We start from the raw sequence: 15,023 nt of genomic DNA on the forward strand, positions 1-15,023 counted from the left end.
ATTGCTTGGGGAGGTGGACACAAGCCAGCAATATGCCAAAATAAAGTCATACAGCTTGGAACAAAGAACGCAGGCCATACCTACAGGATGGGGGACTCTATTCTGGGAAGCAGTGACTCTGAGAAAGATGTGGGGGTGGATGATCGGCTGAACACGAGCTCCCAGTGCGACGCTGTGGCCAAAAGGGCTAATGCAATCCTGGGATGCACAAACAGGGGAAATTTGAGGAGTCAGGAGGTCTTTTCCCTCTGGATTTGGCACCGGGGTGACTACTGCTGGAATCCTGTGTCCAGTTCTGGGGCCCACCATTCAGAAAGGGTGTGGATAAACTGGAGAGGCGTCAGCAAGGAGCCAGGAGAATGATGAAAGGTTTGGAAAACACAGTGATAGACACTTTATAGTGTCAGACTTTAGAACAAGTACCCTCCTGCTTTCTCACATCTTGCCCCTTGGCAGGGGTGCTGGAATGGGGGGGGGGCCAAACGGGCTGTGGCCCTCCCACTTTTTGCCACATGCCCAGCCTCCTGCCTCACCTCTTCCCCCGGAGGCTCTGCCCCCACACCAGGCTGGAAGTTGGAGCTTGGCCCGGATAAGAGCAGCCTGGGGAGCCTAGGAAGCTGTGGGGAATTGCAGAACCTCCACCTACCTGGGTAGGGGGGCCTGAGAGCAGCCCCCAGCCTGAGTCCCTGCCCAGGGCAGATAGTGGGTCATTAGTTCCCCACAGCTGCCCAGGTGGCTCTTACCATGGCCTGGCTCTGGCTCTTCGGCCCCTGAGGCCCCGCCCCAGAGCCAGGCCAAACGCCAGAGCTGGGTCGGGTATGGGGAGCCATGGACCCTCCACCTGCCCTGGGTGGGAAGTTTGGGGTGGGGTCGGGGAGCAGGTGGAGGGACCCAGGCTCCCTGTTCCCCCGCCTCCAGCTTCTGGCATGGCTCGGGGGCGGGGCCTTGGAGGGGAAGGGGTAGGGCCACAGGGATGCCTCATGGACCCCCACTCCCATTTTTAGGAGGAATCCATGGCTCCTGCCCCTTGGGAGGAGGCCACAAAGCTGCCTCATTAGCTACTTTCAAATCCCTCCTGAAAACTCTCCTTTGCCATGGTGCCTCTAAAAAACTTGACGAGAGTTTGGCTGCTGATGTGTTGAGATCCTGTCTGTCACACTGACCAGTATTATCTTAAAAAGAAAAGGAGTACTTGTGGCACCTTAGAGACTAACCAATTTATTTGAGCATGAGCTTTTGAGCTCATGCTCAATCAAATAAATTGGTTAGTCTCTAAGGTGCCACAAGTACTCCTTTTCTTTTTGCGAATACAGACTAACACGGCTGTTACTCTGAAACCTGTATTATCTTGTTGTTCCCTTGAACTCTCCCATCTGTCTGTCTCTCTCCATCTCTTGTCTCCAGCTGCTTGAGAAATGGATATGCCATCCCATAAAAAAATTCCAATTTTTCCGAAAGAAAGAAAGAAAGAAAGAAAGATCATTCTGATTGGAACAACTAGCCACATTTTTCAATGTTTGCGCACAACTAAATTTCCCCCAAATCAAAAAAAAAAAAAAAAAAATCAGGTCTGTCAAAATGTTTCTTTTGCATTTTGACCCTTTTTAATTTTTTTAAAGGCTCTTACGTAAAATAAAGCGAATTTCAGAACAAAAAAGTAGCTTTTGAGGCAAGAAAAATCAAATCTTTTGGTCCTGCAAAATGTCGACACAGAATGGTTCCACGTTGTCGAAACGTTCCCCCCCCCCAAACATTTTTTGAAATAAAATCTTGTCACCATTTCTCCAAATAAATATATAAATAAATACAAATGGGTTTTGTCAAAACAGCATTTTCCAATGGAAAACTGTTTAGACAAAATTTTTCCAGTCAGCTCTTGTCTTACACGTGGATTATAAACTCTTTGGGGGCAGGAGTTGTCTTTGTACAGCACCTAGCACAATGAGGCCCTGGGCCATGACTAGGGCTTCTGGGTGCGACCGTAATACACGTAATAAATAATGTACAGAGCTACATTAGTACAGATAACAAATAATAATAATTCACATATTGGGTACGAGGAGAACAACCAGTTGCCTAACCTCTCTCCAGAAGATTGTAGTAGAGATGGGGAACAAAACACAGTTGTTCTGGCCTGTGTCCTCAAGATCTCCCTTCTTCTCCCATGGCTGACATGTAAATTGGGCTGTAATCTATTCATTCAGTGAACCAGCATATGCCCAATGCTGTTGGCCTGGCCTGCCCTTAGGCATTCTGCCAGCAGAGCTATATTGGCTAGGAGTATGAAACGAATCAGATAAAGCTGGTCGAAACTTTTTGACTGACATTCTTTTGCCAGAGAGAAAGGTAAATTTAGCAACGCCGAAACATTTCGCTAATTCGTATCCAAGTTGCCAAATTGCTCGTTTAAAAAAGAAATTCCTAAAAAGAAAAAAATTAAAAATAACCCACCCTAAAACACATACCTAAAATAACATAACTAAAAAAACAATAAAGGAATAATAATAATAAAATGGTAAGAAATACAAAATAAATACCTACAAAAATAAAAGGAATTCCCCCAAATATCTAAAACAAATACCTAAACACAATTATAATAAATGATAGTTAAGCATTACAATAAATAATAAAGTAATAACAATAAAATGGTAATAAGAAATAAAAAATAAATACCTTAAAATATTTCTTAAAAAATATCAAGAAGTATCTAAAACAAATACTTGCAATAAAATAAATCATAGAAGCATAGAATATTAGGGTTGGAAGGGACCTCAGGAGGTCATCTAGTCCAACCCCCTGCTCAAAGCAGGACCAATCCCCAATTCAATCATCCCAGCCAGGGCTTTGTCAAGCCTGACCTTAAAAACTTCTAAGGAAGGAGATTCTACCACCTCCCTAGGTAATGCATTCCAGTGTTTCACCACCCTCCTAGTGAAGAAGTTTTTCCTAATATCCAGCCTAAACCTCCCCCACTGCAACTTGAGACCATTCCTCCTTGTCCTGTCCTCTTCTACCACTGAGAATAGTCTAGAACCATCCTCTCTGGAACCACCTCTCAGGTAGTTGAAAACAGCTATCAAATCCCCCCTCATTCTTCTCTTCTGCAGGCTAAACAATCCCAGCTCCCTCAGCCTCTCCTCATAACTCATGTGTTCCAGACCCCTAATCATTTTTGTTGCCCTTCGCTGGACTCTCTCCAATTTATCCACATCCTTCTTGTAGTGTGGGGCCCAAAACTGGACACAGTACTCCAGATGAGGCCACACCAATGTCGAATAGAGGGGGACGATCACGTCCCTCGATCTGCTCGCTATGCCCCTACTTATACATCCCAAAATGCTGTTGGCCTTCTTGGCAACAAGGGCACACTGCTGACTCATATCCAGCTTCTCGTCCACTGTCACCCCTAGGTCCTTTTCCGCAGAACTGCTGCCTAGCCATTCGGTCCTTAGTCTGTAGCTGTGCATTAGGTTCTTCCGTCCTAAGTGCAGGACCCTGCACTTATCCTTATTGAACCTCATCAGATTTCTTTTGGCCCAATCCTCCAATTTGTCTAGGTCCTTCTGTATCCTATCCCTCCCCTCCAGCGTATCTACCACTCCTCCCAGTTTAGTATCATCCGCAAATTTGCTGAGAGTGCAATCCACACCATCCTCCAGATCATTTATGAAGATATTGAACAAAACCGGCCCCAGGACCGACCCCTGGGGCACTCCACTTGACACCGGCTGCCAACTAGACATGGAGCCATTGATCACTACCCGTTGAGCCAGACAATCTAGCCAACTTTCTACCCCCCTTATAGTGCATTCATCCAGCCCATGCTTCTTTAACTTGCTGACAAGAATACTGTGGGAGACCGTGTCAAAAACTTTGCTAAAGTCAAGTAACAATACATCCACTGCTTTCCCTTCATCCACAGAACCAGTAATCTCATCATAGAAGGCGATTAGATTAGTCAGGCATGACCTTCCCTTGGTGAATCCATGCTGACTGTTCCTGATCACTTTCCTCTCATGTAAGTGCTTCAGGATTGATTCCTTGAGGACCTGCTCCATGATTTTTCCAGGGACTGAGGTGAGGCTGACTGGCCTGTAGTTCCCAGGATCCTCCTTCTTCCCTTTTTTAAAGATTGGCACTACATTAGCCTTTTTCCAGTCATCCGGGACTTCCCCCGTTCGCCACGAGTTTTCAAAGATAATGGCCAATGGCTCTGCAATCAGAGCCGCCAATTCCTTCAGCACTCTCGGATGCAACTCGTCCGGCCCCATGGATTTGTGCACGTCCAGCTTTTCTAAATAGTCCCTAACCACCTCTTTCTCCACAGAGGGCTGGCCAGCTACTCCCCATGTTGTGATGCCCAGCGCAGCAGTCTGGGACCTGTCCTTGTTAGTGAAGACAGAGGCAAAAATAGCATTGAGCATATTAGCTTTTTCCACATCCTCTGTCACTAGGTTGCCTCCCTCATTCAGTAAGGGGCCCACACTTTCCTTGGCTTTCTTCTTGTTGCCAACATACCTGAAGAAACCTTTCTTGTTACTCTTGACATCTCTTGCTAGCTGCAGCTCCAGGTGCGATTTGGCCCTCCTGATTTCATTCCTACATGCCCGAGCAATATTTTCATACTCTTCCCTGGTCATATGTCCAACCTTCCACTTCTTGTAAGCTTCTTTTTTATGTTTAAGATCCGCTAGGATTTCACCATTAAGCCAAGCTGGTCGCCTGCCATATTTACTATTCTTTCGACTCATTGGGATGGTTTGTCCCTGTAACCTCAACAGGGATTCCTTGAAATACAGCCAGCTCTCCTGGACTCCTTTCCCCTTCATGTTAATAAGGTAATAAGAAGTAATAATAATAAAATGATCAGAAAGAAAAAAACCTAAAAACAATTTTTAAAACATAAAATAATTCCTAAAACAAATATCTCACCTAAAATAAATAATTGGTGTTAATAATAATAAATAATTATAAAATAATATTAATAAAATAATAAGAAATACAAATAAATACCTAATTAATTATACCTAAAACAAATACCTCAGATAAAATACATAATTGTTAAGGAATAATAATAAAATAATAAGAAATAAAAAACAAATAGAACAAAAATTTAAAAAATCAAAACCTTTTGTTTCGACATTTTCTAACCAAAACATGCTGACATTTCAGTTCAAAACAACTTTTTGCTTTGAAATGTCCTTTACTTTCATCTTTCAAAAAATCCAAAACATTGAAAAATGGTGGAACCCAAAAGGATTCGGGTTGAGCAAAATGATAATTCAATCAGACATGAATATTTTTTTAATTAATTTGCCCAAAATCTCAAAAATGTTCACTTTTGGTCTGACCCAAAATGCTTTTTTCCCCCTTTTCAAACCAAAAAAATCAGTTATTCTCCCAGCTCTAGCCCTGCCCAAAGAGCTCTGCCAGCGAAAACCCCCCTGGAGATGCAGTTGTATTAGCAAAAAAGTCCTTTTGCTGGCAGAGCTTATTTGGTTCAGGGAACAAAGCTATTTCTGCAAAATGTGCATCTCATCTAGGAGCATTTGCCAGGTTAGCTCTGCTGGAATCGCTATACTGGCAAACCCCTTCTAGCGCACACCAAGCCTAAAGGTAGAAGAAGAGAGGAAGCAGAGGTTAGTGGTTAGAGAACCGAGAGTTCAATTTCTTGCTATGCCGCAAACTTCCAGCAGGTCTGTGATACATCTACACTGCAATCAAATGTAGGGGTCAGCTGACTCGGGCTCTTGGGGCTGGGAAATTGCAATGTAGCCATGCAGGCTCTGAGACCCCCGAGAGGTGACGTGGGTCCCAGAGTCTGGGCCCAAGCCTGAATGTCTATACTGCAATTTAACAGTCCTGCGAGCCTCAGCCAGCTGTCCCGGCCCAGCTGCAGGTGTTTTATTGTGGCACAGATGAACTCTTAGCCTCTCTGGGTGCATCTACACTGCAAAAAAACCCAGAAAACCCATGGCAGCAAGTCTCAGAGCCTGGGTCGACTAACTCGGGCTCATGCGACAGGGCTAAATCTAGCAGCGTTGACTTTCTCACCCAAGCTCTGAGGGCCATCCCCCTTGCTGGGTTTCAGACCCTGGGCTCCAGCCTGAGTTCTCACTGCTAACTGTAGCCCTATGTGCCAAAGTCAGTTGACCTGGGCTCTGAGCTGCTGCTGGGTTATTTTTGCTGTGTCATACCCGCCGTGCCTCAGTTTCCCATCTGTACAATGGGGCGAATGGCACTTCCCCACCTCCCAGGGCTGTTGTGAGGTGAAATGTGTTAAAGACTGTGAGGGTAAGTGCTAGAGAAGAGCCGAGTATTATTACACGTCAACATTTTACCGACGGCTGTAGCCGTTAGGGGGCTGTTTTCTGCTGACATGGCTACACTGACAAAATCCCTGATGTAGCCACAGGCAATGGTTACACTACAGATTTCTGCCAGCACAGCTGTCAGGAGGGGTACAATCGCTGACCTAGAGACCTGTACCAGAAAAGGCTCTTGCAGACGCAGCGACACCAGCAAACCTGTGCCTTACTAATATAGCCCATTTCACTCATGGTGGTGGTTTTACTAACACCGGTACAATCCCCTTCATGGGTAGATCTCCGAACAATTGACCAAGGAGGGCAGTATCTTTATCATGTCATAGATGGAGAAACTGAGGCACAGAGTTACATCCCCCCTGGCGATTTGCTTAAGGTCACCCAGAGATGGGAAGAGAAACCAGGTGTTCTGCATCCCAAACCAGTGCTCTCCCCATTGGTCCATGCCGCCTGTAGCTGCGCCAGCCTTCCTATACCAGTCAAGGCCTCGTAGTGTAGACGTGGCCATTGGTATAACTGTGGATGGGGTATGTGTAGGTTGGGGTTTGAGGGGCGTGCAGGGGTCTGTGTGTGGGGCGGGACTGGAAGGGTGTTTGGGATCCGTGTGGGGCTGGAGGGACGTTCGGGGTCCATGTGTGGGATAGGAGGGGTGTTGGGGGTCTGTGTGCGGTGTGGGACTGGAAGGGCTTTGAGGATCTGTGCGTGTCAGTTGGGGCGGGAGGGGTGTTCAGGGTCTGTGTGTGGGAGTCGGGGCAGGAGAGACGATGCACTCTGGGTGTGGGGCAGGGGAGGCGTAGGGGGGTCGGGGGGCAGGAGAAGCGTTGAGGGGTCTATGGGGGGGTTGAGCAGGAGAGGTGATGGGATCCAGGTGTGGCGCAGGAGGGGTGTTGGGGGTCTGTGTGTGTGGGGTGGGTGGGGTGTTGGGGTCTGGGTGTGGGGCAGGAGGGGCGTTGGGGGTTTGTTTGGGGTTGGGGGCAGGAGGGGTGATGTGGTCTGGGAGTGGGGCAGGAGGGGAGTTGGGGGTCCAGGTATGGGGCGGAAGGGGCGTTGGGGTCTCTGTGGGGGTTGGGGCAGGAGGAGCGTTGGGGGTCCAGGTGTGGGACAGGAGGGGGGTTGGGGTCTCTATGGGGGTCGGGATGGGAGGGCTGTTGGGGGTCTGTATGTGGGGCGGGAGGGGTGTTGGGGTCTGGGTGTTGGGCGCAGGGGCGTTGGGGGTCTGTGTGTGGGGGTCTGTGTGTGGGGCGGGAGGGGGATCTGGGGTCTCTGTGGGGGTCCAGGTGTGGGGCAGGAGGGGCATTGGAGGTTCAGGTGTGGGGCAGGAGTGGGGTCTGGGGTCTCTGTGGGTGCCAGCTGTGGGGCAGGAGGAGGGTTAGGGGTCTCTGTGGGGTTCGGGTGTAGGGCAGGAGGGGCATTGGGGGTCCAGGTATGGAGCAGGAGGAGGGTTGGGGTCTCTGTGGGGGTTCAGGGATGGGAGGGGTGTTGGGGGACGGGGTGTGGGGAAAGGGATGGGAGGGGTGTTGGGGGACGGGGTGTGGGGCAGGAGGGAGGTTGGGGAACTGGCTGTGGGGCGGGAGGGGGCTTCAGGGTCTCTGTGGGGTCCAGCTGTGGGGCAGGACAGGGGTTGGGCTGCGGGGCAGGAACGGGGGGTTCAGGGTCTCTGTGGGGTCTGGCTGTGGGGCAGGAGGGGATTGGGGGTCCGGCTGTGGGGGTCAGGAGGGGGATTCGGGGTCTCTGTGGGGTCCAGCTGTGGGGCGGTAGAGGGGTTGGGGGTCCGGCTGTGGGGGGCAGGAAGGGGCTTCGGGGTCTCTGTGGGACCCAGCTGTGGAGAGGGATGGGGGTTGGGGGTCCGGCTGTGGGGGGCAGGAGGGGGATTCGGGGTCTCTGTGGGGTCCGGCTGTGGGGCGGGAGGGGGGTTGGGGGTCCGGGTGGGGGGGCAGGAGGGGGATTCGGGGTCTCTGTGGGGTCCAGCTGTGGGGCGGTAGAGGGGTTGGGGGTCCGGCTGTGGGGGGCAGGAGGGGGATTCGGGGTCTCTGTGGGGTCCGGCTGTGGGGCGGGAGGGGGGTTGGGGGTCCGGGTGGGGGGCAGGAAGGAGCTTCGGGGTCTCTGTGGGGCGGGAGGGCAGTTGGGGGTCCGGCTGTGGGGCAGGAGGGGGGGTTCGGGTCCCTGTGGGGTCCGGCTCCCTGTGGGGTCCGGCTGTGGGGCAGGAGGCTCTGTGTGTGGGGCTGGGTACCGATGGGGCGGGGGCGCTGTGCCGGGAGCTCCGGGGCTCTCAGAGCCGCTCGGCTCTGCTCTGGCCCCCGGCGCCCGCCCCGCGGCTCGATCCTCCCCGCTCACCCCGGCGGGGGCTGAACTTCCCGGGTCAGCGGCGTGCGCAGCGCCGCCTCCCGCTCCGGTCCCGGGCCTCCGCCGCGCCGGCTGGGGCTGCCTGACCCGGCCCAGGTAGGCGGCGGCTGGGCGGGGCAGGGGGGCCGGTCCCCCAAGGCAGCCGGGCTGGAGGCTCACCAGGGGGGCGCGGCTAGCGCAGGACGCCCGGGTTCTGCTCCCCAGCTCGGCCCCTGGCCCGCGGGGCGGCTCGTGGGTCCTTTCCCCGCTCCGTGCCTCAGTTTCCCCCTCTGCGCAAGCGGGCTAAGGAGCCCCGCCGCCCTTTGTAAAGCAAAGCGCTAGGTAAGATGAGAACTCCGCCTTCTTGTTTGCGATCGCAGTCCTGGCTCGGAGATCCCGGCACAGTCCAAGACCCCCCACTGTGCTGGGCGCTGTACATTGTTTATTAGGGTAGCACTAGGCACCCCAGTCATGGCTCAGGACCCCAGTGTGCTAGGCGCTGTAGAGACACAACAGAAAGTGAGGGGGCAGGGTTGAGCTGGGGAGGATTTGGGGTTGGGGTGAGTGGGGCAGAGCTGCAGGGATGTGGGGCTGGGGTTAGGGGGCGGGGCTGAGCTGCAGGGATGTGGGGCTGGAGTTAGGGGCAGGGCTGAGCTGGAGGATGTGGGGCTGGACTGAGGGGTGTAGGGTTCAGCTGGGAGGCATAGGGCTGGCAGCTGGGTTGCCCCAAGCTCAGACCCTTCTCATTCCAGGGCGCTGGGACATTAGAGGCGGGTCCAATGTATTTTGCTGAGATCCAGTGGGCTCTGCTGGACCCTGCTCCGAGGTCCGTCTACAGGGACATGGTTCCAGAGAACTACGGGACGCTCCTCTCTTGGGGTAAGGATCCCCCTTGACAGTTGGGGCTGGGTAGGCTTTGATGTGCCCGGATTGGCTCTAACTCTGGGTTCCCCCCTTAGATTTGGGGTGTCAGTTCCCCCATCCCCTGAAAGCAAGTGAGAGGGAAGGAGACAATCGCCTCCACATCTGCGATGAGAAAGAGGGGTCAGAAATGCCGCGGCTAGAGCTGAGCTAATAACTGGTGTTTTTGGTTACGGGGCAGATCTGGAAAAACAGGGTGGGTGGGGGAGAACCCTTATGGGATCCTGCAACAAAAATTTTGGGTCAAAACATTACATAACGTTGTGTTTGATGCAAACCAAAATGTTTCCTTTTGATTTCAGGCATTTTTTAAACTGTTTTAAAAATTACTCTTTAATAAAAGCAAAGGAAATTTGGAAATGAAAAGTCATTTTGATCCAAACGTTTGGATTTGTTCCCCCCCCCCTTTCTTTTTTTGAGCGATTGAAACAATTTGCCAAACTCGACTCCAATTCACATGGCATTCAGGCAACCCAGGCCTGTGTTTTTCTCTGGAAAAAGGGTTTGCCCAAAGAATTTTGCTCTGGTATTGCTCACAATATCTGTCTATTGTATTGCGCTTTCCCTCAGGAAAGCTGTATCCTTATCCCCATGCTATAGATGGGGACACTGCGGTACGGAGAGATGAGGTGATTTACCAAGGTCACCCCTCAGGCCGGTGGCAGAGCTGGGACTAAAATCCAAGTCTCCTGAACCCCAGTCCAATGCTTTAGCCACTAGCCCATACTGCTTCCCACCCCGTCTCTTCTCCCCCACCCAGCCCTACACACTTGTCCGCTTATCCAGTCTCTTCAGCTTTGCGAGAACTAAATTACAGCATTGGTACCCTTGCACTCAGAGACTTTGCAGCACCCCGTGGTGCCAGGCCCTGTACGTATGCATATTGAGAGACGCTCTCTGCCTCCAAGAGCTCACAGCCTACATAGCCAAGACTCATCTCTCCGGCTGGGTGACTTCTGCCACAGTCTTTCAGCTTCCCTGAAAAATTAAATTAAATTAAATTCCCCCCAAAGTCAGAGTATTTGCTGAAATGTTTCCAGTTTTTCAATGTGAAATGACTATTGGTTTCAAAATTTCCTTTATTTTTATGTACAATAATCTACTCCCCCCGAGAAAATGGTTAAAAAGGGTCAAAATAAAAACAACACATTCTGATTTTCTCAAAATGAAGCGTTCCTTTCCACCCAAATCAATACACAGATGTGTATGTATCTGACTTTTTCAATCCCTGAAAACGTTGAAAAATTTTATTTTCGGTTGGACCTGAAATTGATTTTTTAAAAAATTTTTCTGACTTGCCAGTGAATCGAAAAAGCCATTATTTGCCTAGCTCTACTCATGAGCTCTCCCAATTGTACCTCATACAGAAGAGGATTACAACTATTATTATCATTGTTATTTACTGGGTGTATTACGGTAACACTGGGAGCCCCGGTCATGTCTCAGGACCCCATTGTGCTAGGTGCCATAAATTATGTATTACGGTAGTGCCTAGGAGCTCCGGTCATGGCCCAGGACCCCGTTGTGCTAGGTGCTGTACAAACCCAGAACAGAAAGACGGTCCCTGCCCAAAGGGGCCTACAATCAGGAGTGGCAGATGCATCACGTGTGGCTTTCCACCCATCCCACCCCACATTTGGCGGTAGCTCCCTCTCCTTCATCACTGCCTGTCCGTGAGTGAGATGGAAGAACAACTGAGGAAGGGTCATTAAGGCAGCTGGTTTTATTTTTCGGCATTCTAATGAGTTCATTTCCACGCCCCTCAGTCGTTCTCCTTTCCTCCCCAGCTCTGGCAGCAAATTGGGTGGGACGGGGGGAAGCTAGTGTTATCCTTCCAAGCTCCACGTGTAAAATGAACTCTGCCAACACTTCTCAAAACACCTCAGAGAGCAACAGGCTCAGGCTCTCGGCAGACTCAGGCAGCATCGGTTATGCCCTCAATTTGCATTTTCCTGGTTTTCTTCACAACCATAGCAGCTAGATTTTTTTTTTTTAATGAAAGTTAAGATTCTGGAAACAAGGAAGCAGAAGGGAGAGGTGCTGATGAGATAACAGCCTGGAAAATCATGTTCGGATTCTCTCTTTATCCTCGCAGATAGCGGCATGATTAACCCAGCCCTGCAGCAGGGAGGCCCCGAGACAGCACAGCCCCACGGGACGTTACCAGGGATGAGATCCGAAGGGAACGTTTACCAGGCCCCAGGCCACGCAGCCACCTGCCAGAGCCAGGCCAGGCCAGCAGGAAAGCCATGGAGCAAAACAGCTGCCGACAGTGAGGGCCTGAAGAAACTCAAAGAGGGCAGTGCTGCCGTGCAGCGGGTCCAGGGTCTGCATTTCCCCCAGCCCGGGGGGAGCCAGACTGTGTGCACCCAGTGTGGGGGCAGTTTCGGCCAAAGTGTGCGCCCTGCCCAGCTGCTGCCCCAGCCGCCCCAGTCGCGGGTCCCGGCAGCAGAGAGATTCTACCAGTGCCCTGACTGCGGGAAGAGCTTCTCGGTCAGCTCGCACCTGACCATCCACCGGCGGATCCACACGGGGGAGAAGCCCTATCAGTGCGGCGAGTGCGGGAAGAGCTTCAGCCAAAGCTCCACCCTGGTGCTGCACCGGCGCACCCACACTGGGGAGAAGCCCTACAAGTGCACCGAGTGTGGGCGGAGCTTCGCCGTCAGCTCCCACCTGGCCAAGCACCAGCGCATCCACACGGGGGAGAAGCCTTACCAGTGCCACCACTGCGGGAAGCGGTTCAGCCAGAGCTCCACCCTCAACCTCCACCAGCGGACCCACACAGGGGAGCGGCCGTACCGCTGCACCGAGTGTGGCCGGGGCTTCTCGGTCAGCTCCCACCTGACCATTCACCGGCGGATCCACACAGGGGAAAAGCCTTACCGGTGCGGCGAGTGCGGCAAGAGCTTCCGGCAGCGATCAGGGCTCATCACCCACCAGAGAAGCCATGCAGCACAAAGACCCTACAAATAAAGGGGGGTGCAGGCCCCTTTAAGAGGAGGCGGGGCCAGTATCAGCTATGCCAGCCTCGTCGTCACATTCTCTGGGTGCTCTGGTGAGGCCACGCCCACTGCCTTTTAAAGGGGCCACTCATCCAGTGACAGACCCAACTGCATGCGGCGTAGAGACCCTACAAATAAAGGGCGTGCTGGCCCTTTTAAGAGGAGGCAGGGCCAGTCTCAGCTGCGCTGGTCTGCTTGTCCGTCACATGCTCTGGGGCTCCAGTGAAGCCATGCCCACTGTGTCACAGACCCAGTGTTGCCAAATATCACACGGTGGGCTCTCTTTAGAGCAGTCTGGCCTTGAGGGGAGGGCACTGGACTGGACTGGCACTGAGGAGACCTGGGTTCTATTCCTAGCGCTGCCCTGCTGCAAGTCACTTCCCCTTTCTGTGCCTCTTTTTCCCCATCTGCAAAGTGGAGGTAATGCTACTAAAGTGCTTTGAGATCTGCTGATGAAAGGTGCTGGGTACAATTCTTAATGAATTGATTTTCCGCTGGAAAATTGGGGTTTTGATCCAATAAAATGTGTCTGGTTCCTCCAGAAAATTTCAATTTTTTTGTCAGAAAAACATCAGCTAAAAACCGACATTTTTTTATTTTGAAATGCTGCCGTACTGCCTCATGGGAGTTGTAGTGCAATTGCTTCGTGCCCTCATTCCCCACTCTAGGCTGAGCTTGGTTGGACTGCATCTCCCATGATGCACCGTGATCTCACCTAAAAAAACAACGAGGAGTTCAGTGGCAGCTTAAAGACTAACAGATTTATTTGGGCATAGAATCATAGAATATCAGGGTTGGAAGGGACCTCAGGAGGTCATCTAGTCCAACCCCCTGCTCAAAGCAGGACCAATCCCCAATTCAATCATCCCAGCCAGGGCTTTGTCAAGCCTGACCTTAAAAACTTCTAAGGAAGGAGATTCTACCACCTCCCTAGGTAACGCATTCCAGTGTTTCACCATCCTCCTAGTGAAAAAGTTCTTCCTAATATCCAACCTAAACCTTCCCCACTGCAACTTGAGACCATTACTCCTTGTCCTGTCCTCTTCTACCACTGAGAATAGTCTAGAACCATCCTCTCTGGAACCATCTCTCAGGTAGTTGAAAGCAGCTATCAAATCCCCCCTCATTCTTCTCTTCTGCAGACTAAACAATCCCAGTTCCCTCAGCCTCTCCTCATAAGTCATGTGTTCCAGACCCCTAATCATTTTTGTTGCCCTTCGCTGGACTCTCTCCAATTTATCCAGTATAAGCTTTTGTGGGTAAAAAATCCACTTCTCCCAGATCTCCCCTGTTCCTGAGCCACTTCAGTGAATCATAGGAATTGCACTTAGGTTGCCTCATACTATAGGCCAGGCTAACCATCAAGACTACATCTCCCACGATGCAATATGGGCATGTGAATGCCATGAGGCATCATGATAGGTCATCTACAGGGTGACCCGAATGCATCATGGGAGATGTAATCGAACGAAGGAGGCTGGTGTATAGAGAAGAATGGGAGCATGAGGCTCCTGAACTGCAATTCCCATGAGGCACTGCAGTCGTTTAGAAAGAGGGGAGACTGTTATGCATCATGGGAGATGTAGTCTAATGGCGGAGAATAGGCGCATGTGGTCCCTGAACTACAACTGCTATGAGGCACCATCATGGCATTTCAGAATTGAAATATTTTGTGATTTGGCCAAAAATATGCCAGGTTTTGGGGAAAACGTGTCAGTTTTCAGGCAAGAGAGGGGTTTTTTGTTTTTTATTTTGCCAAAAGCTTGAAATTTCCTGTGGAAAATTTCAGCAAAAACTCCCCACTCCCTTCCCATTTTTCTCTCAATTTTCTGTGGCAAAAAAACCTCATTTTCCTCACCAGCTCTGCATATAGATGTCCTGCCTGAGGCTGAGCAGAAACATCACCTCTTCTTTCTACCAGTGTTCTTTCAAGTCGTGAAATGCTAAAATTACAATTTAGGGTTGTATTTTGCCAATTTCAGACCAGATCAATGGCCTGTTGAAGCAGGAAATGCTAGTTATGGCTTTCTGGATAACCTTAACTCTGCCCCTTTGTGTGTAAGAATCACAAGAGTCTCTAACTACACTGCCACTATTATCTGTGAACCACACCACGTTCCTCTGTGCTCTTTCAGCCTAGTGTCTTTGTATGGTATTTTCTAGTTCTTTTCTTACAAAACAAAACACAAAAAGAAAAACAATAGACAAATATAGCCTTTCATGTGGAACTATTTTCATAACCATATTTTAATGGACAGTCTGCCTTGTGGATGATTTCCTCCCATCAACAATCATGTCATAGCCCTGCAACAGTGAAAGTGGCTCCCTGTTTGACAAAGGGTCATTAGGCCGGGATTTGATTGCATCTTTTTTCACTTCTTTTCGTACAGTTTGGCAGATGGAACAACAGAGGGAAAAGTTTTGTGTTGGAGAGGCTTGAAGGTATTAAGAC

The 15,023-nt window shown here is 50.7% G+C and overlaps 1 protein-coding gene across 1 annotated transcript in view; it reads left to right on the forward strand.

The window, feature by feature from the left end:
• LOC140901855 (uncharacterized) overlaps positions 1 to 15,023 on the forward strand; it is a 355,046-nt gene that overhangs the window by 316,875 nt on the left and 23,148 nt on the right. The window contains exon 8 of the mRNA XM_078850362.1: positions 12,022 to 12,540. Coding sequence (XP_078706488.1) covers positions 12,022 to 12,540 — 519 coding nt within the window. The remainder of the gene's footprint in view (positions 1 to 12,021; positions 12,541 to 15,023) is intronic.

Source organism: Lepidochelys kempii, chromosome 23, assembly GCF_965140285.1.
Source record: "Lepidochelys kempii isolate rLepKem1 chromosome 23, rLepKem1.hap1, whole genome shotgun sequence".
Lineage (NCBI taxonomy): Eukaryota > Metazoa > Chordata > Testudines > Cheloniidae > Lepidochelys > Lepidochelys kempii.